Source organism: Pygocentrus nattereri, chromosome 27 (genome assembly GCF_015220715.1).
Source record: "Pygocentrus nattereri isolate fPygNat1 chromosome 27, fPygNat1.pri, whole genome shotgun sequence".
Classification (NCBI taxonomy): domain Eukaryota; kingdom Metazoa; phylum Chordata; class Actinopteri; order Characiformes; family Serrasalmidae; genus Pygocentrus; species Pygocentrus nattereri.
In genome coordinates, this window is record NC_051237.1 from 8481383 (window position 1) to 8509154 (window position 27772).

General features: G+C 40.8%; 1 protein-coding gene across 6 annotated transcripts in view; it reads left to right on the plus strand.

Moving 5' to 3' along the window:
• Window positions 1-27772, plus strand: part of elmo1 (engulfment and cell motility 1 (ced-12 homolog, C. elegans)) — a 104335-nt gene that overhangs the window by 52816 nt on the left and 23747 nt on the right. For 5 of the 6 annotated variants that reach the window (XM_017694746.2, XM_017694760.2, XM_017694780.2 and 2 more), the window contains 3 exons: window positions 78-182; window positions 1005-1113; window positions 19815-19951. In XM_017694746.2, the coding sequence (XP_017550235.1) occupies window positions 78-182; window positions 1005-1113; window positions 19815-19951 (351 nt within the window). Of the gene's footprint in view, window positions 1-77; window positions 183-1004; window positions 1114-19814; window positions 19952-26349; window positions 26641-27772 lie in introns of those variants that run through there. The other variant, XM_037535399.1, reaches the window with a different exon arrangement.

Consider the following 27772-nt stretch of genomic DNA (forward strand, 5'->3'; position numbering starts at 1 on the left):
TGGGAAAATAAAGTGTTAGTATGGGAATATATTGTGTGATCATAATTCTGCGTGTATTTGTGTGTGTGCATTTCTAGAATCATGTGAACCCAGCAGTTGACTTCACTCAGATTCCTCCAGGGATGCTGGCTTTGGATAATATGCTCTATTTTGCCAGACACCATCAGGATTCGTATATCAGGGTAAGATGTACTTTGTGTCTTTCTGTCTCTGTCTCTCTCTCTCTCTGTCTCTCTCTTTCTTTCTTTCTCTCTCTTTCTTTTCTTTCTTTTCTTTCTTTTCTTTTCCCTCACTAACTTCTCTGAATTGTTAAGGCTACAGCAATGTTCAATTACACTGAGCTTCAAGTCAATTCAAGCCAAAGTTTATTCATATAATGCTTTTTACAACAGACCTTGTCACAAAGCAGCTTTACAGAAAATCTGGCTCAAAGCCCCACTGAGCAAGTCAGATTCGACAGTGGCAAGATCAGGTGGAAATAACCTTTATAGAAGCAGGACTTAAAAATTAGAACTCATGCACCTTCAGTCGAAACCAGATAACATAAAAACATAAATTCAGGGTTCAGTTCCTTACAATGTAAACTGACATTTTTTGGAAATTATGTTAAATTTTGCAAACCGTTTGACTTTTTAACAGCATGGCAGGTGTCCTGTGTCAATGATTTGAGGACATTTAATACTTGTCCTTGTTAAGTGGTTCATTGATCTACTTTTCAATATAATTTCAATAAAATATTAGTCCAAACAGAAGTAGATGAACAAATCCACCTTCAAATCACTCCATCTGAAACTCCATTTACAAAAATGACGTTCATTGATTCCTGGAAAGTGTTGAGCACACCTCTTAAATCTACTTAGAGTTACTTAGGGATAAAAGTGAGGCGATTTTTGCCATATTTTCATATATCTATTCATACTTGAGCTTAAAGGCCACTGATATTCTCAGTCTGATATTCTCAACCTCTTTACATGAAACACTGTGTGTATTTGTGTGTGTTTCAGATCGTTCTGGAGAACAGCAGTCGAGAAGACAAGCATGAGTGTCCATTTGGCCGCAGCAGTATTGAGCTCACCAAAATGCTATGCGAGATCCTTAAAGTAGGAGAACTACGTAAGTGTGGCTCTGTTTCTCTGAACTCCGTTAAGAGTTAAGTCAGCAGAATACCTCAAATAGAAATAAAATTTTGTGCTTTTTCATTTTGCAAATGGATGGACCACAGTAGACCCATTGGAGCTTGAGATCAGTGCAGTTGATGCTCAACTTACATGTGCAGAGTTAAGTTCTGTGCAAAGAAAAACAGCCAAAGATATGCAGGCAACCATACTATATTACTTACCATTTGCAGTTGAATATGTACATGACATGGCTGTGTTAAAAATTTTGTCTAATTTGACTGACCAGCCTGCATTCACAGCTGTGAAGAAGGACCAGTTTGGTCACAAACCTACCATTTTTCCTCTGCGAATTTGCCAAATTCAGTTTCCTTTGAAGTACACTGCCAGCTTTAATATTAAGATTAAAGTGACTTTAAAAGCCAGGTGCATCTCTGTCTCTCACTCTCTCTCTCTCCTTCTTCTCTGTCTCTGTGGTTGAGAGTAAACTGTCTCCCACAGTGAAGATAAAAGCAGCCATTAGACTTTATAAGTGTGCAGGAGTTCATCGATTAATAATGCTGAGGGCCCAACGCTCACCCTTTGCCTGAATTGCCCTTTTCCAGCTCTTCTTTATGTCTGGGTTGGGCCTCTGAGAACTGGCTGCAAGATTCTGTGGGCCTGGCCTGAGTCTAACCCAGGCTGGATCTGACTGGCTTTAGACTTTTGTCCAGGATCCTCAATCACACTACATTTTCTCCTCTTACTTAAACATAGTGGATAAGCCGAGACATGCTTGTTGCCCAGAGTTTGCTGTTTAGCTTTGCATTGGAGCTACATTGGGCTAATGTAGCTAACAAGTAATGGAAGCTTTTTTTCCCCAAGAGCCCATATCCTGCTTTTATTTTTCTTTTTTCCTTTTCATTTGTGCAGTTTTATGTGTCCGTTTTCAGCTTATCTTTATCCCTTAGAAGTAAACAGGCTGTTCTGTTACTGTGCCTTGAAGACTGATATGTATATGTCAATGAGCTCTGTTCTGATTGTCTGCCCTCTGTTGTGCCTCATTCAAAAAGCGGTCCGGCCTAAAACACTCCTTATAACTTTAGTGTGAATAGGTGGAGCTAAACTGCTGATTAAGTGGATATATATGTAAATTAGTTGGATCTTGTGACATCACAAAAACATTTCATTTAAAACAAGCTGTTTTTGGAGCTTAGTTTCCATTTTGGTTTGTATGGACTGGAGAGTGAGGGGAAATTTATTTTTCCATTATACAGGCCTTTAAAAGGCTGCTTCTGATGGCCTGACTTTCTTTTGATGTGATTGGTCAGTACAGAAAAATACATCCTGACATAGCCTAGTTGACTACTTTGGGTAGAACTTCTTTCAACTCGGGGCACCTGGAGCTCTCTGCATAAGAGAGCCAAGCATGGCACATAAAACAGAAGGCACTCAGAACACAAAACCAGTGAGCAAAATTTCCATTGAATTTCCCATTGAAAACATGCAAAAAAAACATGTACAGTGTGAATCTTCCTTAAACATTACACACTTAACTCAAACCAGGTCACTTTGTTAAGTAAGCTCTTGAAAACCTGCTTATGTTATTTCAGACTCTGTATGATCTACAGTTGTCTAAAAACATGGGCAAAAATACAGTGGACTGCTATACTAGTCGTACCAGCCATTTTAAACCATTTTGTCCATACTTTTGAACATTTGAGGGCGAGAGAGGGTAAAAGGTGATTAATGAGAATAGGTATAAGAGGTGCTGAATGTGAAACTGAAGAATTGAGAGAGGAGGTTGGATTGGGATCTCTTCAGTTTTCAGCTGCTGAGATGCAGTGACCTGCAGTTGGTCTTTTGCTTACTCCTGCCCAGTCTGTACTTCTGAGTCCCTCTCACACCTTTTCAGGTCAGCAGACCATGCAATATATTAATTTTTCAACATCAGGAAATTAGCAGAAAATCCATATTTAACCAAAAAAAGTGCACTGAAGCTTGTAAACATATACATCTCCATTTGCTTTTATAGCAGATTCTGTTTTTTTACCTCCTTTAAGTTTTTAAAAGCAATCTGCAGGGATATTTTACCACACCTCCAAAGTTCAGTCCTAAAAATTGGTTGTTTTTTGGCTTCTCATGAACCAAATAAATTTAGCCTGTTCAGTCCATGAACCCTTACTCTATGTATCAGATGTCAAGTTTCTAGTGCAAATCATCTTTGTTTCTGAGAAAAGCCTATAGAATAAAGCTTCTTGACAGCTACACATCCTTTCAGACTCATAATGAGGAGTTATTTTCTTAAAGTTGGAGAATGATGAGAAGCAGAACAATTGTATTAACAGTTCTTAAAATAAGGTTCCAGTGTCAATCTTTACTTGTTCTGTAGTTCATCTCAGTCAGTCACAGAATCAGGACTATTTTGTCAGGAATTGTAACAATAAATTGTATCTCTAACATGGTCTAGCTATCGAGTAATGTCCATGTTAGTGAAAAAATAAATCCTCAAGAAACTAGTCTTTTAAAAAGAGAGCAGGCTTTTCTTCTGGTTTGAGCTCTTTTGCTTTGATTTTTCAGCCTCACAGGCACCCCCAGCACAATGAAGCTCCTTTGTCACACCTCTCTGGAGGGTAAAAAACATGCAAAAGCACAGTAAATCTGTTGCTTTGTTCAGTCACGCACAATTTGAAGCAGCACCTCCTAAAGTAGAACCCGCGACAAATCCTTCACCGTTCACCCAGTGATTCACTGCATACTTTATTCTCTTACTGAAGTGTTTAATGTTCAGCTACTGTCTCCGGCAAAGCATTTCATCATCTGAAAACTCTATTTGGCAGTCTAATGCAGGTAAGAAGGCTGGAGGTATTAGCAGCTGTACAGCCGGTTCCGAAGAAAGAAATATGGGCATTATTTAAAGTCGTGCTTACCAAAGTTCTTAGTGCTGGGGTACTGCAGAGTTATTGGAGCCGAGGAGGCAGAACGAGATGTGAGGCGAAGATAATGCCATCCAGTGTTCTTCAGCCTCTAAATGATTTAGAATGTGTGGGCTGCAACATGGCGATGCAGTCAACCGTTAATCCACCAAAAACTTAATTAAATGAATTAGAAGAGGAAGCTGGATGTAATTCCTCATTAAAGAGTAATGAATTCCTCTCAGAGTTTGGGCCTAGAAAAGACCTCCTACTGCTCAGTGAAGACTGAGATCTTCAGAGAAAATTCTTCTCTCCTGCTTGTAACTGATTGGGATATCAGGGATGAAAAATAGATTATTGAGAATTAATCTTGATTCAGTAACCTATCCTTGTGAATCATCATCATCATCATCTTTTCCACACCCTCATAAAGTGTCAGTAAAGCTTAGAAGGCCTGAAAGTCCTGGCCCACGCTCAATGGAGCGCAGCTTTACTCTAGCTGTGTTTATTGGTAATTTGATAAAGTTCAGTGAAAAGCCTTCAAGCAATTTCATGCCTTTTACACCAAGTGCCTTCTTCAGAAATAGTAGCAACAGCAGTGGGGGTGTGGAAGACTCTGGGACCCGGATAGAAGTCTGGTGTGCAAGGCTGCCAGCTCTGCTAGGAGCTGTTCTTGCCGTCCATTTCAGTACTCATTTTAACTTTTCTTAGTGGCCGTTCCATTTCTTTATTAGTTCAAGTGAAGTTTTGATGAACTCTTGCAGAGTTGAAGGACAGAGAGAACATGTGCCTTCAGTAGCAGAAAACATCCAAAATGTTCTTTTCAAATACCCCATAAATGCTGGACCAAGCTGGGTTTTTAGCAATAAAATACTTTATAATATTCTGTAAAAATTATGACATTTGATTAGCACTTTACTTGTAGCTAGCAAGCTAAAGGCTGCACAGCTAGCAATACCCAAAGAAAGGCAATTACCTAAATGTCTAAATTAAAGCTTATGGTCATACAAGGCACATTTTCACTAAATGTATGTGTTATTTTGCCCTGCAATGGACTGGCGACCTGTCCAGGGTGTAACCTCCTTCCTCCTGATGACTGCTGGGATAAGCTCCAGCATCCCCCATGACCCAGAAGGATAAGTGGCTTAGAAGGGGTGTGTGTGTTTTATATTCACACGGTTAAAATTCTTACTGAGGCTAAGTGAGTTTAACTAATCAGCTACTTGCTGCCTCTTCCTCCAGTTTGTAATGTGCATGGCCACTTCTAAATGTATGTGTGGCGTACTTCCGAGAAGCAAGTTGAAATTGGCATGGGAAAAACAGTATTGAAACCAGACCTTGGTCCACAGTGCACAATGAAGTTCTCCTTCAGAGTTCATTGTGCCTACAAATATAATAGATACAGAAATGCCAGCCTTCATGTATGCATTATTCATGTGAATACCCAGAGTTGATAGTTTTAGGTACACATCTCTACTATTGTATTGAGCCTCCTCTTGTCTTAAGAACAGCATGAATTTGAATTGTATAAAATGCTTCATGTGCTGAACAGGAACTTTGTTGTTTTGGGAAGTGGTTGATTTGTGCAGCAGCTGCAAAGTATTGCTGTATACAGGCCTTAACCACCTCATCCCAAAATGACTTGATAGAGTTGAGATTTGACGACCGTGCAAGCCACTGAAACAATGAAAAATTGCTCTCCTCTTCCTGGATCCTTTCAGTGACAGCATGTGACTTAGGATATGGTGCATTGTTGTGTTGGAATCGTCCATCTGAATGTGGATAAACTGTAGCCATTAAAGGATTAACTTGGAGAGCACAATTACACAGAATACTGATCGCTCAATTACATTGAAGCAAAAGGAATCTGAATTTGTCAGACTAGGCAGTTTTTTTTACTACTCAACCGTTAACCCCTCAAAGTTTTATCACACTCTTCTATAACCCAACTCAGCCAGATTCCATGAAAGATCCTGAATGATGAGCCTTAGTATGTAGTAAGCCTTGTTTTAAAGGGGTTGTGGTTCAGTGCTGATGTGCCCAAAACAGTGATTTTCCATTTGAGACAAGTTCCGGATGGCATCCTGCTCTCACAGGTCTTTAATTCTGATGTGATCTGTTGAATCATTAGTATTTTTTTTGCTTTTATTTCCTCTGTAAACATTTGAAACAGCTGTGCATAAAAAAACCCATGACCAGACGTTTGAAGTGGTACACTTTGCACCAACTAACATTCAATATTCTCTAAAGTCTCTAAAGTCTCTAAAGTTGATCATGTTACCATTTCAGGTGCTCATTTAGAAACTATGTTAGCAAAGTACAGAAACAGTGAATATATACTTGTCTGACAAACTAACACGTTGCCACATCATCCATTGAGCAGCAGTCCCAACATCCAGCATTGTACCAGTTAGTGCAGCCATCTCCAACCATGGTCCTGAAGAGCTACCTTCCTGCAGGCCCTAGTTCCAACAACAATTTGCCAGTTAGTTCTACATTAATTATGGCTGAAGCCCATGTTTTCCATTTTGAGTTTGTTTTTTTTTTTCTTTACCAAAACGAACTGAATATTCATTCATTAATATACTCATTCATAATGAATGAGGCAGTCCTGTGCTGGAGCTTAGGGAACCAGCCCTGTGACCGGAAGGTTGCCAGTTCAATCCCCTTTTGCTGACAGTCCATGACTGAAGTGCCCTTGAGCAAAGCACCTAAGCCCTAATTGATCCCTGGGCACCGTGCATAGGGCTGACCACTGCTCTGGGCAAGTGTGCTCACTGCCCCCTAGGGTGTGCGTTCACTAGTGTGCATGTATGTGGGTGTTTCACTGCACGGATGGGTAAAATGCAGAGGTCTAATTTCACAGTATGCAAACACAGTGACAAATTGTTGTAAATTCTTCTAATTAATGAATTCTTTCATAAATATTCATTCTTATGGATACATAAATATATTCAGAATGCACATCCCTAATATACGTCAGGCAGACAAGCATTTCTAGCATCAGCTAGAGTAGTAAGCCTAGTTAACAATAAAGTTGCCCTACCTCTGACTTTTTAGTTGCATCCTCAACAGTGCAGTCCTGGCTGTGCACTTATGTTTTGGAGTAGCAAGCAGACTCATGACTTTTTTACAGTACTAATTTTTTTGTCTTCCTGTAAGATACCTGAACATTGATTTTAGTTTTTAAATACTGGCACTTTTGAAAAGTTAACCGAGTGCTTGAGTATGTGGGTGAGTCCCTGATGTATACAACACATTATCACCTATGACTGTAAATGTTATATGAGGGGTTTACCTAATAAACTGGCAGCTCATTCTATTTTGATCATGAAATGGTGAGTGCTTTTATTTTGGCTAGAGCTCCTGTCAGCAAATGCATTAATCATGACCCATCCAGGTGTCCCTGTCTCACCTCATCTGCAAGAGCCACAGCACCTAAAAGATTTATAACTCCCCATGTTTCTCCAGCCAAAGCCTTAATGGAATCGGCGACGGTCAGGCACCCAGCGATGACTTCTCGCACTTCAGTTTAAAAAGCCTATGTAATATTTATCATGAGATTGAAAATGACAGTAGAGAGAAATATCTCCCCTTATTGATTCATGTTATCACACTTTTTGGGAGGGAAATGGATTCGCGGTTCAGGCTGATGGAACACAATAATTTTTGTCTTTGACAGTGAGAAGTTGAGTCTGCCATATAGATGCTATGATCATGCATGGATCTTGGATGTATGTCTGCAAAGAGGAATGAGTGAGAAATGAGGTCAGAGACTGGAACGTCAACCCTTTGAGACTGTCTCTGCTGGCACCTGGTGTATTAGGAGTGTCCGCAGCTGTTATCATCACCACACATCTGCTGGAACGAGATTTCTGAGGTATCTCTTGGGCCTCAGAGGTTTCCCGCTGAGATGTAGCACACTTTCTAGTCTAACACCAGGCACCATGCCTGGGCTGGCCTGTGAAATGCCCGTGGGATGGAGCGTCCAAGGTAGTCAGCCGAGCCAGTGCAGTGTTCCGGCAGCTCTAATTGTTGCCTAGATGCCAAGTGAAAAGATGGTGTGGGTTTTTAAGAGGTGCTTGTCAAGCGTCTCTTGACATGGCGCTCCCCAAGGTCTTGTTAAGCACAGAAGTGTATTTGTTCAGCAGTGAATGTTTGCACTTTGTCTAGATTTTTGCTTCCACAGTTCGCTTCCAGTCCACACACATTAGAGGTGGATAGGGCTTTCAGCTCGTAAATCAGATATTGGCAGGCAGTGCTGCACAAGCACTTTACTTCAAGTCCTCCTAGGCTCACCAGTAAGACCATTCACAATTGCAGTTTCTGGAGTACGGTGGAGGTAATTGTTTATTTTAAAATTAGAGTTTTGCTAAAATTTTAGATGGGCTTTCAAGTGGTCCGTTCAGCCTCTTTTGGAAATTAAATGATCTGTTATCAGCTCCAATATACTCAGACGACCTTTGAAGAGTTGTGTTTTACTGGGCAGTGCAATATGCTGATTAAGTTTAATGGGCAGAAAAAGCTGCCCTTTTAACAGTCTTAAAGCACTGTTTTAAACTGAAAGAGGAAAGAAACTCAAAGAAATGACGCAAAATTTGAAAATATTTTTAAGATGATATAATTATAAGATAATATAAAATATTTTTAAGATAATATAATTTTCTCTTTCCAAAGTGGTGACATGGGTATGCTACTTTCCTTGTTGGAAAAGCAAAAGAGTTTCACTGCCTCACATGAACAAAACTTTTGAGCATTATTTCCAGATGGCTATGATGTGTTTTTTTTATTCTTTTTTGGTTGTTCTGGAGATACAGCAATATATTCAATTTTGACATTTGTCAAAACATTTTGGTTGCTCGGACATAACCAATCCATCATCTTGGTTGTTTGTATGTGAATGCCAAGGACAAAGGTCTTCATGTCGTATTCAAGTTTACAAAAGTTGAACAGAGGATGAGCAAAATAATGTTGCATTTTCACCTTCTGAAAAATTGTGGTTTCTATCATCAGTAATACATGTTTTTTTAATAATTATTAATTATTCTTATATATTATAAGTCTTATTTATCCCAGTAAATCACACTTGGTGTGTAAAGGCCTTTACAGTAGTGTGAAAATAACCATGAGTGCATAGACCTGAGCATTGACATACATTATAAATAAATGGAAAAAAAAGGAAATTTGTCAGGCTGGTTGAAAGGTCTCAAACGCAAATACGTCATTATATTACTGAAAACATTATAACAACAGTAGATAATTCACTTTCATCTTCAGAAGATGTGCCCTTCACAGAGTTTTTGTATTCTCTTCAAATACTCTTTCACCGTGAATGTGCTTACAGTTTTTTGCAAATCCGTATTTCCTTCAGAGAGGTGTCCACATACCCAAACTTACAACCCCATTTCCAAAAAAAGTTGGTATGCTGTGAAAATTGTAAATGAAATCAAAATGCTATGATGTCCAAATCATTTAAACCGTATAGTTCATTGAAACTGATTAAAAGGCAACACATCAAATGTTGAAACTGGGAAATCTTTGTTTGTGGAATTATTTTTTTGTTTGTTTGTTTTTTTGTTTTTTTTGTTTTTTTAATATGCCCATTTTGCGTGCTCCAAAAAATCTTGGACGGCACAGCAAAAGGCTGGTAACGCTGTGTAATGCTGCTTTTAAAAAAAAAGAGAAAAAAAAAGCACCTTGCCTTTTTAGGTGATGGCTCTGGTGTTACCAAAACATTTAACAGCATTTGAAAATGTGCTATTATTTGAAAATAGTCAAGGGGAATTGTCAGATTTTTGGTATTACATGAGTAACGGAGATTTCAGGTGAGCCAACACTAACCCAGTGGTCTCCAACCCTGGTCCAGGAGAGCTAACAGGGACATGAAAGAGGTTGATTAGCTGGAGCGGGTGTGGCAAATTGTCGGAACTAGCGCTGGCAGGAAGGTAGCTCTTCAGAACTGTGGTTGGAGACAGTTGCAAAAGTCATTTAAACCCTATATTTAATTGAAAATGCAACATATCAAATGTTGAAATTGAGAAAGTTTTGCTCAAATGTTTACATACCCCTGTAGAATTTTTGCTTTCTTGGTCTTTTTTCAGAGAATATGAATGATAACACAAAAATATCTTTTCCACTCATGCTTAGTGGTTGGGTGAAGCCATTTATTGTCAAACGACTGTGTTTTCTATTTTTAAATCATGACAACAGAAACTACCCAAATGACCCTGATCAAAAGTTTACATACCCTGGTGATTTTGGCCTGATAACATGCATAGAGGTTGACACAAATGGGTTTGAATGGCTACTAAAGGTAACATCCTCACCTGTGATCTATTTGCGTGTAATCGGTGTGTGCGCATAAAAGCTGACTGAGTTTCTGGGATCCAGACAGACTCTTGCATCTTTCATCCAGCCACTGATGTTTCTGGATTCTGAGTCATTGGGAAAGCAAAAGAACTGTCAACAGATCTACAGGACTAGGTAGTTGAACTGTATAAAACAGGAAAGGGATACAAAAAGATATCCAAGGAATTGATAATGCCAGTCAGCAGTGTTCAAACTGTGATTAACAAATGGAAAATCAGGGGCTCTGTTAAAACCAAACCACGGTCCGGTAGACCAACAAAAATTTCGGCCACTGCCAGGAAAATTGTTCGGCATGCAAAGAAAAACACCCTGAAAACTAGTGGTGTGGCTGTTTCAAGATGCACAATAAGGAGGCACTTGAAGAAAAATGGGCTGCATGGTTGAGTCGCCAGAAGAAAGCCTCCATCTCGCCTACAATACGCCAAACAGCACAAAGACAAGCCTCAAAACTTCGGGAACAAGGTAATTTGGAGTGATGAGACCAAAATTGAACTTTTTGGCCACAACCATAAACGTTAGTTTTGGAGAGGTGTCAAAAAGGCCTATGATGAAAGGAACACCATTCCTACTGTAAAGCATGGAGGTGGATCGCTGGTGTTTTGGGGATGTGTGAGCTACAAAGGCACAGGAAACTTGGTCAAAGTTGAAGGAAAGATGAATGCAGCACATTATCAGCAAATACTGGAGGCAAATTTGCACTCATCAGCCCGGAAGCTGTGCATGGGACATACTTGGACGTTCCAACATGACAACGATCCAAAACACAAGGCCAAGTCGACCTGTCATTGGCTACAACAGAACAAAGTGAAGGTTCTGGAGTGGCCATCTAAGTCTCCTGACCTCAATTTCATTGAGCCTCTCAAGCACGCAGTTCATGCAAGACAGCCCAGGAATTTACAGGAACTGGAGGCTTTTTGCCAAGAAGAATTGGCAGCTTTACCATCTGAGGAAATAAAGAGCCTCATCCACAACTACCAGAAAAGACTTCAGGCTGTCATTGATGTTAGAAGGGGCAATACACGGTATTAAGTGGGGTATGTAAACTTTTGATCAGGGTCATTTGGATGTTTTTGTTGTCACTATGATTTAAAAATAGAAAACACAGTTGTTTGACAATAAATGGTTTCACCCAACCACTAAGCATGAGTGGAAAAGATATTTTTGTGTCATCATTCATATTCTCTGAAAAAAGACCAAGAAAGCAAAAATTCTGCCGGGGTATGTAAACTTTTGAGCACAACTGTATGCCTGTTTTGAGTTTGATGCCAGCAGTGTGCTCCAGATAAGCTTGGACAGGGCAACAAAAGGCTGGTAAAGCTGTGTAATGCTTAAAAAAAAAACACCTGGCGGTTAAATGGTAACAGGTCAGTAACAGGACACTGTCCTCTGGGCTAAAGACCACTCAGCTTCTTATCAGTGCACAATTCAAAAGCCAGCATCCATGATGGTATAGGGGTGCATTAGTGCACATGGGTGACTTGTACATCTGTGAAGGCACCATTAACAATGAATGATATATACATGTTTTGGCAACATATGCTGCCATTTAGACAACGTCTTTTTCAGAGAAGGCCTTGATTTCAGCAAGACGATGCCAAACCGCATTCTGCATGTGTTACAGCAGCATGACTCCATATTAAAAGAGTCTGGGTGATAAACTGGCCTGACAAAAATATTTGGCACACTATAAAATTAAAAATACAACAATGGACTATTGCGCACCTCTAATCCTATATCAAACAAGAATGGGGAAAATATTTCACTTTCAAAACTACAGTAATTGGTCTCCTCAGTTTCTAAACGCTGACAGTGTTAAAAGAATAGGTGATGAAACACAGTGGCAAGCATGTCCCAGTTCCAGCTTTTTTGGAATGTGTTGTTGGCATCAAATTAAAAATGGCCGTATATCATGAAAAAACAATGTAATTTCTCAGTTTCAATGTTTGATCTGTTGTTTTGGTTATATGTTCAATTAAATATAGGATTTAATGATTTGCACATCATGGGATTTTATTTTTATTTACATTCTGCACAGCTTCCCAGATTTTTTGGAAATGGGGTTATATATTGTTCAGCACATTTTTTTTAAGTGGCTTTGTTGTTTATTTTGGAGAAAAAAAAATTGTTGTTTAGGCGAAACAACTCTTTTCATAGTTGTTTGATGCAAAATTCATGAGTTTACAAATGCATCCGCAGACAGTACAGGGTCTCGCATTCATGAATATCACACACATAAAGTTCAGATAGAGCATCTGTTCAGGTCGTGTCTTGGGCAAATTGATGCCCTGAAGTGAAACAGATAGGAGATTCAGTCAGACGTAGAATGAATGGTTGGTCTGTTAGAAGGAAAATGGATTGGGTAAAAAAATGTGTGTATGTGCATATGTGTGTGTCAGATGGAGACGAGATGTGTGAACAGACTGGGCAGCTGTCTCAGACCTCATCTGCTGTGCCCCATTCTGTTGTTTACATCACAGTGGCTAACCTGCCAGAAGCGATAGCTCTGGCTCTGCTCAGCTAATGCCCCTCAGCTGTCAGTCCAGGCAAATACTCTTTGCGTCTGCTTCCAACTTGGTTGACTAAAGATTGACTCTGAAAAGAACAAGAAACTGACTCTGAAGCATTCGTTAACCAATGTTGAAATACTTCCTTATACAATGCCTGTTATGTGTCTTGTTAAGGGCTATTCTTATGCCAGTTTAATGATAGACAACCGAAGAGGGAGGGGGAGACTCAGTGCTAGAAGATTAAAGCTCATGACGTGTCAGCTGCACTGTATTTTGATGGGCTCTAGAGAGTTGACTTCTTTAAGGATGTCCTAAGACAGCTGGTGGGCTGCTGGTGATTTTCTCTCCCCTGCCCTAGCTTTGCATGACTGGCAGGCCTGCAGGGCTGTTCATTAAGATCAGGATGGCACCCTTCACTATGCATTCATCAGTCCATCTCTGCCCTTGCCTTCAAGGTGACTCGCAGAGCAAGTCTTGTCTGTTTCCCTCCTTGCTATTGCCACGGTCTGTCTGAGAGAGAGTTTGCCCAGATGTTCTCTCACTCATTTAGTCACTGTGTTCTTTTTTTTTTTTTTGTTGTTTTTTTTTTTGGTTTGTTTGGGCTCATCTGGATGTCTGCCTGTTCTCTGCCATAATTAGTGGTGGCCAAATTTGATGCACTCATGTCAGATTTGGGAAGATGGACGGACATCGATGGCCCATGCTGCTCTCTGTCCTGGGCTTCTCTCACTTCGCTGCAGATGAAGTTAGATCTCAGGGCAAGAAACCAATTTGCAGCAGAAATGACACTTTTTTTTTTAACTGAGGTTCCACAAAAATAATGAAGTATTAAGACCTTAGATGCCTACAAGGATTATGCTATAATCTATTTAAACCCAAGGCATCGATTGAGACAGTAATAAGCTAAATATATACAAAATCATCCTTTATAGGGTACTTTCTATTAGGAGGTGGGTCCCCCAAACCCTAACCCCTAAAACTGAACTTCTGAAGATAATGCTTAAATTGTTTTTGCATTTCTTCTCAAAAAATGTGTAAAGAGCTATTTGATCTTTCTTAAAGTGACGTTGAAAGATTTAGATTTATCGTGTTTAATTAAACAAAAAACTTATAAAGATAATAATCTAACTAAGATAATACAAAAACGTAATAATAAGAAAATGCTGCTCCATGTGTTCGTCACTACTGAAACACAGAGGCTGAACCTTATTTTAGACACACCCCTGCAGTTACAGGCAGGAAGACTGCATCTCTGTCCCTCATGGCCACGTGCTGAACAGTTAGAGCCCATTGTTTTGAAGTAAATGTGTCCCACAGTCTGAAGATCTTTGTGTTTTATTGAGGAAATATTGATATGATTTTGTATGTGTACTAACAGTACCTGTTCAAAGCTTTGTTTGCTAGTCATGTACTGATTAGCATTTTTGAGTTATGCTCAGAAATAGCTAAATTTGTCATAGTGACAAAATGAAATATTCAGCCATTTGGTTTAATAAAAAAATTTAAGGTATAGGGTCACTTAAAGCAAAATAATTTTATTAATAATTTAATAATTAAAGTCCAATTCAGTTAAAGGTCTAAAAGTGTCAAATACAGGAGTGAAAAGTTTGATGTCTGTAAGCTAAGAAAAAGTCAGCTATTTTAATTGTAATCCATACAATAAAAATCATAAGCTTTTGGGTGCAATACCGCTGGAATTTTAAGATGTTACAATTGCAATAGCCCCTTACTAAGCTTCCCATTAAAAGACGCACAGCACCTTACTTAACTTCCCGTTCCCATTAAATTTTGGATTATGGTCACATCCCTGCTGCATCTGTTACATCCCTGCTTAGATTTCTCTTTGCTTGGCAGCACAACTATCCAGGGAATATTATTCAGTCATTGTGAATAATGAATAAAATCCCCATTAGGAAAATTGGAAAGGGTTTGGAGTTTCTCAAAGATGTAAAAGAACCATGCCAAGCATATGGAAGCTCCAGCACAAACAGATGGGCTCAGTTAGTTAGGGATTTTGTTTCATTGGTTAAAAAACACATTAAAGACTCTGAGAAGGACCGAATTCTCATGAAATGCAGGATATAATATTAATAAGGCAGTAAAACTTTTATTACTCTGTTGATGGTCCTGAAGGTCTGGAGATCAACAGTACTTTATTACTACACATTTTACTGTACTACAGTACATTATTGAAATTCATAGGATGTCCTTGTCCTCCATTGTGATGCTGTGAGAAGAGTTGGTGCCATATGGCCTGTGCCCTCCTACTGAAGATGAGTCATCTTCTCAGCATGGGGCTTCTCTCCTCCCCTGTGGAGCTTCATTGCCCACCACAACCTGACCTTGCTGCACCAATGATGTGACACTTTCAAGGAAACCTCTGGACAGAAAGGACTCACCTTGCATTTGTTCAGATGAGCTTGGTTGTGATTAATAAGGAAGTTAGCAATGCATGTTTATGTATGCAGCGTTCATCATCATCATCAACAACTGCTTGATTCAGCTAATGTTGCCGGTCGCAGTAGAGAGAGCAGATTTCTGCAAAACTCCCTCAAGCTCATTCTGGGGATCCAGAGCTGCCGCTTGTAGCTCATTCTTTTGTTCATTACACAAAGCTCATGACCATAGGTGAGGGTTGGGATGTAGACCTTACCTGCAGTGGACAAGCTATCCTTTCCGAGTCAAGAACCATGCACTTGGAGGTGCTGATCCACATACCAACCACTTCACACTCAGGAAGACCTTCCACAATATATCTCGGAGAACATGGCCGTACGCCTTCTCCAAGTCCTCATAACACACATGGACTGGGTTGTCAAGCTCCTTTGCCCCTTCATCAATCTGCATGAGAGTGAAAAGCTGGTCTGTTGTTTGACAGCTGGGACATTGTTCCTCTTCAATCCAAGGTTCAACGATCGGTTGAAGCCTTCGTTGGCTTCCTTGGCATAAACTTTCCCAGGGAGACTGAGCAGTGTGATACCCTGGTAATTGGCACACATCCGCCACCCTGCAAAGTCCCCTTTTGTATGCAGCACTCAGCTAAAAAGTGCTAAATAAATAAAGTACTGAATAAATAAAATGGAACCAATTCTGTGCTGGAATGTTCTGGGCAGAAAGAAGAGAAAAAAGTATTACAAGTGTACAAGTGAGATTGAACAGTGTCTTGGTTCAGACTGAGGAGAAACCCATTCAAATGTAATGTTAGAATTCCATCAGAATATAAGAAATAGATCTGGTGGACTGCCAATCATGTTGGATGTGAAAACATGGTAGGTAAAAACTCAGTATTGTGTATGTCCAGAAACAAAAGCTCAGGAGTTTATGCAAATACAAATAATGACTGCTGTTTAAGTGATGAATCCCTGTTTAATTAGATCTTTTTTCCAACCACACCTTTTTCACCACATTTAAATAGCATATGCAGATGTCTCCAGAATGATCAGACTAGTCTTGTGGTCAGGTGGAAACACAACAAGAAAATTTCATCACCAGAATTATAAGACAGCAAGGGTGCTGGTATACAGGGCAACTTGTTGAGAGATGTCAAAAGTATAACAAATTCAAGGCTCACCCATTTTGTGTGGCTTTTCTGTCTTTGGATTGTTACTTGATGTGACCCTGATGCTGTACACAATGAGCTTGGATGGTTTGTGAGAGTTCAGAGAGGCTACTGAGCTTCCAGATTAAGGTCATACTGTGCCTGATACTGTGTCCAAAGAGCTGAGGAGCATTGCTTATTTATACCGGAGTTATTGCCTTTTGTTACACTGTTGATGAGGTTTAGTCATAGGAAGTGTACAATACTTGCTGACAGCCACCTGATCAACCACGAACCTCACCAGCTTGTTCTTTCTCACCAAAATGTGCTGATGTTTGCAGCCTATGTCCGATTTATAGGTCTACTTGGTGATTTGTTTGCCTTGGGAGATGCGTTGCGAGTTGCTATGATGAAATATTCAGGCTTTGGAATTGTACATGTGTATTGTTCTTCAGGGGAAAGTTGCCCCAGTTAGAGGAATTATTGTAATACTACATCATACTGCATGTTGATCAGGAAATAAATGGTGTTCAGTTGAAACAAGATTAACATATTAAAAAGAAGCAAGATTAACATATTAAGAATAATGAGCAATATTGAATTGTAGTAATTGGAAAATGTCACGTAGTGAAGAGATGGTTCTGTGTGAGCAAGTGTCTTCCTGTGCTACACTGGGTAGGAGATTCGTCCTGTTCTACTATTGTGAACAGAGATGGTGCCATCTATAGCAACATAAGCCAGCGACATGTGACTTGGAATGAAATCTGACAGTTGGGGTGGGCAGTATGAAGATATGTTATCATCCTTTTCTGAGTATGTCGGTAGAACATCTAGAACACTGAACAACTGCATGTATCACAAAAAATTTACACCAATAATAGAAACCCTGTCACCGACAGCAATTTAGTAACTGCAGAGAGGGTCTATGTGGTAAGGCAGTGTAATTGGATATCAGAGATGACTGGCTTGTATCCCAATGATGATGCTTCAAGGGCTTTAATTGCAGTTTTGGGAAAGAGACTTAATAGAATACAATGGTTGACTGCGTTTAATTTAGCTTACTGAAAAGTAAATAATATGTATGTGCATTGTTTTTACTGTTTTGTAATATTATACAAATGATTCCTAAGGGGCATTTAATAAGTAGATAATGCTCATTGTCTTTGTTGTCCAGAGTGACATATCGTCTGATGACATATTGTCTGAGGAAAATTCTCTGCTTTTTCCTGAACTAATGAGTTGTAAAAACATAATTAAATGCTTCATGGCTTTCCACAGGCTTCTATAGCTGAGTTCCATAGTGCTTCTGCTGTAACGACAGATGGAATCTTTTGTATTTTCATTATGTAAAACATGTGGATGTGGATTTGGAACTTACTTGTGAACATTAAGTACTCTGAAGTTCCTCCACAAATGGGAGCTAGTAGCATGCAAGTCATTTTTTGTGCATGGTTTAAAGAGAAGAAAGCCATGAACCTGCACCAGCAGGAGCTCATGAATGTATGAGTTTGCAATAACAATTCTATAATAGTTTATTACCAAAAGATGTTGAGTTACTCAGTATTATTTGATTTTATTTTTGCTGGTGCGTTTTGTCTGTTTAACAGATTCTTAGATATTCAGTTTTATGATGCATATCATGCAAATGTGAAAAAAGTATTGATATTTTTGACATACTGTATGCCTGTATGTGGAAATATTACATCATCTGCATCAGTTCTTTCAGTAACAACGTAATTTCAAGTTAGATTGTGTACCTGAGAACCTGAGGATTAAATATAGAGAGCTGAGATTGTGCTTTCACTAGATTGTTCTTGTTATTCAAATCTGTGAAGTCACATCTCCAGTGAACCTCAAAGTGACTCTCATTCCTCAGTAGAAATCAGCCAAGGCCACCGCCCTACCTCCTCCCACCTTCCTTCTCTCTCTCTCACATCTCCTCCATCCCTCAGAACCCTAGTTGTCCTTGAACTTCTCTAACTCTTGAGAGACAGAAACCACTCAATCGAATCTGTCTAACCCTTTCTGGTTGTAGCCATTTGAATGAGCATGAGATCTCTGAGCTTGTTTGCTCCTTTTGCTGGCCAGCAAACTGATGGCACTTCTGTCCTGCTATTGGCTGGACCAGCCGGCACACTGCTCCCAATGAGAGCCCGCTGTTACCCTTGCAGCCATCATTCATTATGCTGTGAAGTTTCAATTTCTGCAGAGCCAATTCAATTACCTGGCCTCCGCAGGGGCCTGGGACTGTTGTGAAGCCTCCAGGTCCACTAAATGTGCTCTCCAAACAGGACTTGCGATTCAGAGCTCCATTGTGCTGTGGCAGAAGTGCACTTGGTTTTGTATTAAAGCAGTGCGTTATTGACACGCCGGCACACTCTCTGCAGGGGCTCCGGCTGACTGTGGCCGCCATTTCATTTTCTCCTTCAGCACGGCCGCTTATGAACACAATAATGGTGCCTCCAGCTTTCTTAGCTTGTGCCCAGAACTTTATTTTGCCCTGCTTTGATTTGATTTGAGGAGAAGATGCTCCTCTCACGCCAGAGGCAGAGGATTCACTCTCCAATCTAGCTCAAGCTCCCCCAGGGAAAGGTTTAATGAACATTAATTAGGTAGCAGGTCAGGTGGAGAACGTGTATTAGCCTTTTCATAAAGGTAGCTGAATTGCTTCACAACAGGCTTTGAATCGTTTTCATTCAATTTATTGTTGCATAGGTTCAAGTGCACTTCGACAGCGAATTGTCAAAGTTGTTACTCTTTGCTTGAACATGTTAATTTAGCACAAACATATCAGGATGTTGTAATTAGTAACTCTGATTCGCTATTATGTTGAACAGATCACAGAAGATAGTTTCTTTACCACAAGATGAACACTTATCATGAATTTCTGAATAAAGAGCAATCAGTGCAGGCTGGCACAGGGTGCATTGAGAGAAAACATGCCCATCAAAATGCCATTTATAGCCTGCCGTTTACATCCTCACTGAGCGTGTAGGTGTCTTGAGAGCCAGGAGCAGAATCCTCTGGGTAGAGAATGAATGTCTGATGTGTTTCAGTGGGAAACATCGTGAGGAACCTCCATCTATTCCTAGCTGGGCCTTATGTGAGCATGCATGAGGAGCCCACGTGAGATGTTGGGGAGCTAAAAGCAGACACACATTTGAAACCAGTTTGAGTGTCGGAAGAACCTTTTCACCTGTTAGATGTCAGAGTTGCTGAAGCACCTGTATGATTCTTATCTTCCATACTTCTATCTTCTTATGTTTACATACAGCTGTGGCTTTGAGTCAGTGAGTGAGTTCTTGATAGCTGCACAACCTCCTGTCACACTCAGAGTTTAATATTTTGCCCCACTGAAACAGCAAAGTTTCTGTCTGCACTCTCTCCACAGCCAGCGAGAACTGCCACGACTTCCACCCCATGTTCTTCACTCATGACCGATCGTTTGGGGAGTTCTTCTGCATCTGTATCCAGCTGCTCAACAAAACCTGGAAGGAGATGAGAGCCACATCTGAAGACTTCAATAAGGTAAACGGTTTTGTTACTAGAGTGCATGCATTTCTCTTTCTCTTTCTCTCGCTCTCACTCTCTCACTCTCTCTCTTACACCTCTCTGTAACTCTTTCTTTCCCCCTCTCTTCTCCTGTACCTCACTCTCTGTACATCTCTTTTGCTTTCTCTATCTATCTTTCTCTCTCTACCTTTCTTTTCCCCTCTCTCCTTCTTTACCTTTTGGCCATCTATTTAGCTCTGTATCTCTCTCACTCCTTCGTTTTTTTTCCCCCCATCTTTTTTACTCATTGCGGCCCCACTGACACACCACATATTTCTATGCCCACTATAAACATATGCCCCCCCCCCTTAGAATCTCTCTATCTCTCTCTCTCTCTCTCTCTCTCTCTCTCTCTCTCTCTCTCTCTCTCTCTCTCTCTCTCTCTCTCTCTCTCTCTCTCTCTCTCTCTCTCTCTCTCTCTCTCTCTCTCTCTCTCTCTCTCTCTCTCTCTCTCTCTCTCGGTTTGAATATGAAGGTAGTCCAGGCCACTTGCTGGAGACTAACCTTTGGCGCAAGTGTGCCAGAATGTTCTTTGTGTAATTATGGTAATCACACTGCAAACTTGTCCCTGCAAAACCCACACTGGATGAAATATCCAGCTTGCATGAAGCTTTAATATTTGAGCTTAATGAGGATGCATGGCCATGAAAATGGATTTATTATTGTTCTTCTTTTCTTTTTTTTGATTTCCATGGATCACATTTGTCTGTGCACTAATCAAATCCATCAGCGCTTATATTCTTACATGAAAAAGCACATCTGAAAATTCTTTGGTCGCTTTTGTTTCTCATCTGTATTTCAGCCTCATTAAAAATAAGCATGTGGTATATAGAGAAAAAGAACACTGTTTTAATGTAGTGATCAGAGGAAGTCCCAATTCCGTCTGTCTGCTCATGTCCCCCATTACCAAAATAAGAACAGACAGGCAGGTATGGCAAACTCAAAGGGAACTGACTCTCTCTGTGTTAAACTACCTTTTGAGAAACTACCCAGTGATGATTTGTTTTAAGTTTGCTCTCAGCATGAGGTTTGTTAAATATGAATTTGACTCGAATGAGAGACATGAGTTATGGCATGCTTTGTGGACAGTCTGGCAGCACTGAAGCGAGTGTGTTTGTACTGCAGCAGTGTGGAGCAAGAGGAGAATCTGCTGTTCTCTGGATCACAATGGACTTTGTGGACCAACTCTGATTATCTTTACACTAAATAAAATGCAGTCATAGACTTTTTCACTATGGGAGTAGTGTTCTGTGCACTGCCATGTTTAGACCTGCACTCATTAAGAATTACAACTTGAAGGTGACACTGTAATTGGGAATAAATTCTAATTCAGCAGCCAGTGTCCCTGTTGAGCAGTAGGAAGACACAGAGCAGCAGTATTTTTTTGTGTGTTTACACTAGGTGGACTCTGCAGTCCTCTGAAAGTGGCCTGACAACTTTCAGATGGACTCTTCGTCATAGGTGGGTGGGCACACAATGGGTGCAGTTGGGTCAGGATAAGTTTTAACCTTTACAGATGCTGTATTCTCACAATGTCTGGACATCAGGCTCATAGCCCATAGCTCATCCTACCTATTCCAAAGGTACAATACAGTAAAAAGACACATGTGTGTACACATAAATGAGAATGCAGGCAACTGACACTGTAGCACTCATCCCTATGAAGTATGTGCCTGCTTCGACAGACTACTTGTAACTGAGCAAAGATTACATAACTAAAATATGCTATGACTTCAGACAGCTGAGAGTAAGCTACACAACAAAGTTGAGAAAAATATCATCAGCAAACTTAAAACCTACACTGTCAAGCATCCTAAGCTAATGCATGCTGCCACAGCAGGCTTGAAAAATGTGAAAAATCGGCACAGGAGTAGACAATTGCTTTGACATAGCCCGTTTAAAGCTATTTTACAAATAGAATTTTACATTGTTCACTAATTATAATGCTGTTACCTTTTGCAAAGGGCCCATCATGTTAAATCAAAATTGAAAATATACCATTTACACCCCAGTCTGTATAGTCCACATATGGAAATGAAGCCAAGTAGCCTGTTTTGATATATTTGAGCTTTTAATATGCAGCGCAACACAGAGCAGGTAATCAAAACAGAACTCATTTACATCTGTCATTCTAAAAAGCACAGTAACAAAAACAGCTGGTTTAATTCTAAGGGATAGTTTTTTTTATGGTCATAAAAATGTCATTTATTAATTTTTGGTGCATAAATCCATCCATCCATCCATTTTCTAAGCCGCTTCTCCGTCAGGGTCGCTGGCATAAATCCACATAAACATAATATGTATGTAGGATATGGGTCCAGGTAACATATGTATGTTTGGTTTCAAAATAGGTAGATGACGCTCTCTGTTCTGTCAGAGTGCTAGATAATAAAGAAAATAAAGCAAGGCTTGGGTTGAACTGCCTCACGCATATATATATATCCATCCAACCATCCATCCATTATCTTCCGCTTCTCTGGGGTTCGGGTCGCGGGGGCAGCATCCTAAGCAATGAAGCCCAGACCTCCCTTTCTCCAGCCACTTCCACCAGCTCTCCAAGGGGGATTCCGAGGCGCTCCCAGGCCAGCTGGGCGATATAGTCACGCCAGCGTGTCCTGGGTCTTCCCCGGGGTCTCCTCTCAGGTGGACTTGCCTGTGACACCTCCCGAGGGAGGCGTCCAGGAGGCATCCTAACCAGATGCCCGAACCACCTCAGCTGGCTCCTCTCGACATGAAGAAGCAGCGGCTCTACTCAGAGTCCCTCCCGGATGGCTGAACTTCTCACCCTGTCTCTAAGGGAGAGTCCAGACACCCTGCAGAGGAAACTCATTTCGGCCGCTTGTATTTGCGATCTTATTCTTTCGGTCATTACCCAAAGCTCATGACCATAGGTGAGGGTGGGAACGTAGATCGACCAGTAAATCGAGAGCCTTGCCTTATGGCTCAGCTCTTTCTTTACCACAACAGACCGGTAAAGAGCCCGCATCACTGCTGACCCAGTACCAATCCGCCTGTCAATCTCCCGCTCCCTTGTACCATCACCCGTGAACAAGACCCCAAGATACTTGAACTCCTCCACTTGAGGCAAGACACTATCCCCGACCCAGAGAGGGCTCTCTACCCTTTTCCGCCTGAGAACCATGGTCTCGGATTTAGAGGTACTGATTCTCATCCCAGCCGCTTCACACTCGGCTGCAAACCAATCCAGCGAAAGCTGAAGTTCGTGGCCTGATGTCCCCAATAGGACCACATCATCTGCAAACAGCAGCGATGTGACCCTGAGGTCACCAAACCGGACACCCTCCATCCCCTGACTGCGCCTAGAAATTCTATCCATAAAAATTATGGATTCACTGATGGAAGGAGGTTTTGACTTAAAATCTTACGATACATGGCCCCGTTCATTCTTTCCTTAACACAGATCAGTCATCCTGTCCCCTTTGCAGAAAAACAACTCCAAAGCCTGATGTTTCCACCCCCATGCTTCACAGTAGGTATGGTGTTCTTGGAATGCAACTCAGCATTCTTCTTCCTCCAAAAACGACGAGTTGAGTTTTTACCAAAAAGTTCTATTTTGATTTCATCTGACCACATGATATTCTCCCAATCCTCTTCTGGATCATCCATATGCTCTCTGGCAAACTTCAGACGGGCCTGGACATGTACTGGCTTAAGCAGGGGGATACGCCTGGCACTGCAGGATTTGAGTCCCTCTCGGCGTAGTGTGGTACTGAGGGTAGCCTTTGTTACTTTGGTCCCAGCTCTCTGCAGGTCATTCATCAGGTCCCTCCGTGTAGTTCTGGGATTTTTGCTCACCGTTCTCATGATCATTTTGACCCCACGGGATGAGATCTTGCGTGGATCCCAGATCGAGGGAGATTATCAATGGTCTTGTATGTCTTCCATTTTCGTACAATTGCTCCCACAGTTCATTTATTCACACCAACCTGCTTGCCTATTGTAGATTCACTCTTCCCAGCCTGGTGCAGGTCTACAATTTTCTTCCTGGTGTCCTTCGACAGCTTTTTGGTCTTGGCCATGGTTGAGTTTGGAGTCTGACTGTTTGAGGCTGTGGACAGGTGTCTTTTATACACATAACAAGGTCAAACAGGTGCCATTAATACAGGTAACGAGTGGAGGACAGAGGAGCTTCTTAAAGAAGAAGTTACAGGTCTGTGAGAGCCAGAAATCTTGCTTGTTTGTGGCTGACCAAATAATTATTTTCCACCATAATTTACAAATAAATTCTTTAAAAATCCTACAATGAGATTTCCTGGATTTATTTTTTCTCATTTTGTCTCTCATAGTTGAAGTGTACCTATGATAAAAATTACAGACCTCTCTCATCTTTCTAAGTAGGAGAACTTGCACAATCAGTGGCTGACTAAATACTTTTTTACCCCACTGTATGTGTGTGTGTGTGTGTGTGTGTGTGTGTGTGTGTGTGTGTGTGTGTGTGTGTGTGTGATTTTAAATAATAACTTTAGCCTTTTTTGTAGTATTTTTAAAAAGGGAGTACCATTTTGGCTGTAGGACCTTGTAGTTTACTCTAAAGTGGTCTAGAAAGTGTGCACATACACGCTTAATTAGAGGTTAGGACAGCACTGCTGTCTAATCGGTGTGCTGTAGTGTGAGCTACTGCAGTGAGATTATTAGGAGCTGTGTTCTGTTAATTAAATTTAATTCTGGTTAATTAAAAAAGAGGCCTGGTTTAGGTATGTGTTGAAATCCATCATCATGGGATGAGAAGTAGTTGAGTAAGAAGAATTGACTTATTCATCATGGAAAGCTATTTGAAATGGGGATGCACCACGATGGGAATGGTGTCCACTGTTTTTCATGTCCATATCTGCCAAAGTCAATGCCAATACATAAACATTTCTAAAATCTGGAAAATAAGGCTTCCTGTATTATCATTACTGAAAATGTAACATTTATTGCTTTAGGGTTAAAAATATAGTAAAATGTATAAAATGCAAACACTTTAGCACAGTAGCCCAGCATCACCTAAACATTCAGCTCTTCCAGAGTACAGTAAATATGTTGTCATATCAATTAACTCTTTTGTCAAGTCTGTGGTCAAATCTGTCTGATGTAAGTAATTTAAATCTGAGTTAAATATGCTTGTACTGATATTAGTTTATTAGTCAGGCATCTCTGATTTTAGTGGTTATGGAGTACTGTAATTGAACACTACTGTACATTGCTTGAAGTATCAGATCACTCATTTTTGTTACATTTCAGAAATTGATTAAACACTGCAGTTAGCAGTTTTAACATATGGGAGTGCCTTAGTTCTATTCAGACATTTACATTAGGGATGCATGATGATCACAATTATTGTGACTGATGGTAAAGTATCTGCATTTGAGTCATATTACTGGATTTGTAAACCTCTAGAAATGTGTGTTAAAATTGGAATAGATTAAGTCTTGTTTCTACATTGTGTAAACATTTATGTATCGACACCTGTATTGGCAGATATATGGATAAAAAATAATATATCGGCATCAGCCCACATTTCCCATATCAGTGCAACCCTGACTTATATTGTGCATTTTGGACCTGATGGAGGAAAGTGCGTTTGCTGCTGCTCTTTGTTCCGTCCACTATCAGTGTGATATCTACGAGTATGTCCTCCATTTTGTGCTGGGCAGCAAAGGCCGAGTCAGACATACTTTAAAATGATGATTACGAGCCTGTTTACAGATGACTGCACATCCTCTCAATCATAAACCCCTGTGTACGCACACTCACATGCACACCTCATATTTCTAGGCACACTATAAACACATGCCCCCACCCCCCACCCCTCTCTCTCTCTCTCTGTCTGTGTGTGTGTGTGTGTTTGGCCTGTCAGATTTAGTAAATGGTAAAAATTTGTTTGTATGTGTATGATGCTGAGGAGGGAGGGAAGCATTTGTGGTCTCTCTGATGCTGATGCTCTTGGGGGCAAAAATCCGACAGGCAACGTTTTGCCTGTTTCCATGGTGACCGTATTCTAATTATTGCTACTCCAGCTTCTCCACGGTAAGATGGAATGCCTATTGTGTGCAAGGGCGAGAGAAAGAAAGACATGAAGAGAGAGAGAGAGTGTTTGCTCACGTTCAGCTGCTAACCCCCCACCCCCTCCACCAACCCTTCAGTGAATGACGAAAGCAGTTTGGGCACCTGAGCACAAACGGGCGCTCAGTGCATCCGAGCAGAGTGGAGTAGTGATGTAGCGGCTGTGTTTAAGCTAGCAGCTCGTGCTCCTCCCCCTGCTTCTAAATCCTCCCCCCACCCCGACCCCCTCTCTCCTCCCTGATATAAAACCCTCGTGATTTCCTGTACTGGACTGCCATTGGCTTAGTCCCCATTGCATCTGTCCAATCACACAGCAGCGCTGGGATGGACATAAGCAGAGATGCTGGGCGATGCTTTCTGTCTTCAGCGCTGATCCAGTGAAGAGAAATGAACAGGCAGCTGAACTCTCCATCCTGTGGCTATTAGAGAATCTGGCTTCATTAGTAGTACGTCTGGACCACCAGGGGACCCTTTGGTTACTGCAACACTCCATTCTTTCACTGACCACTTGCCTCAATACCTGGTCATTTGTCTACTCGGCTGCTGTGAGCTCCACCAGTCTGGAGCCCAGCTCCCAAACATGGAGGTGACGGTGACATGTGAGTACAACACTGACTGAACACAGAGCTCGTGTCGGACTGTCACTGGACACGATGCGTGGAAGTGGCAGACTGGAACTAGCTGCACTCATGAATTTGGACACTAGTATTAGTAACAAATTATTTTAATTTTCATCCAAATATTTGCTTTAAAGATTTTAAACATAACCATAAAATTCTGTTTACCAGTTAGATGCAGAAAAGAGAGAATGAGCCAGTGTTGAGATTAACTCCTTAAAACCTAGACTTATTCAGTTATTAATCCTGAGGCATAGTATCCAGTGGCTACTATTAAGCAAGTAAGTAACTACTATGTAATGTGCATACTTTTGAAACTGAAAAATGGGGGTCCTTAGAATTTAAAGGGTTAAAATAGAAGAGGTTAGAGAGAGTGGATAGCGAGGGAACAGGCTAGTGGCCGAGAGCCTGGCCACGGACAGATGGGGCTAGCTGAGGCTGTGGCTCAGGCGCAGGTTGCATGCAGGCTTTGTGCGAGGCTGCCAGTAGTAATCAGGTTAGAGGCAGATTTCAGCTCACGATTAAATACCCAGCAATCTAGAGCAAACACTCGCTTTGACCTGTAGACTCACCCTCACAGGGCACCAGATATTATGAATGGGCTTGTTACTCTTTTCTATGTGGCTTGTTTTCTCAGTCAATCTAGTGTTCACTGATATGTGGTTGCAATGTATATTCTTTGTTATTTGTAAGGTGAATAGGAGCACAGTAACTCTGTATATGAAGTGCACGTGTGCACTTTCAGACTGTAAGAGAATATATTCTTGAGCGCGGTTTGTTTTTGGGTGTTAACCCAAAAAAGCCTGAATTAGGGTAATCCTCTTTTGTACTTGCTCATTGTTTTGGAGAGCTAAGGATTCTGCCTGATTCGATATTCAGAGGATCGGCTTCTGTGGATTATCAAAGAGGAAAAACATAACAGCCTGCAGGCTGTACTGCTGATGTACACAAAGGTTTGGAGTATGCTTTCTGATGTATGTTTTGCTGGGTCAGATTAGCATCTGACCATGACTGGAAATGGTACTGTGGCATCAGAGAGAGTAATTTGTGACATCATGTAAATTTTTCAGACTAATTAATGTGTGTGAACATATGATAATTAAGGCTGTCTTAG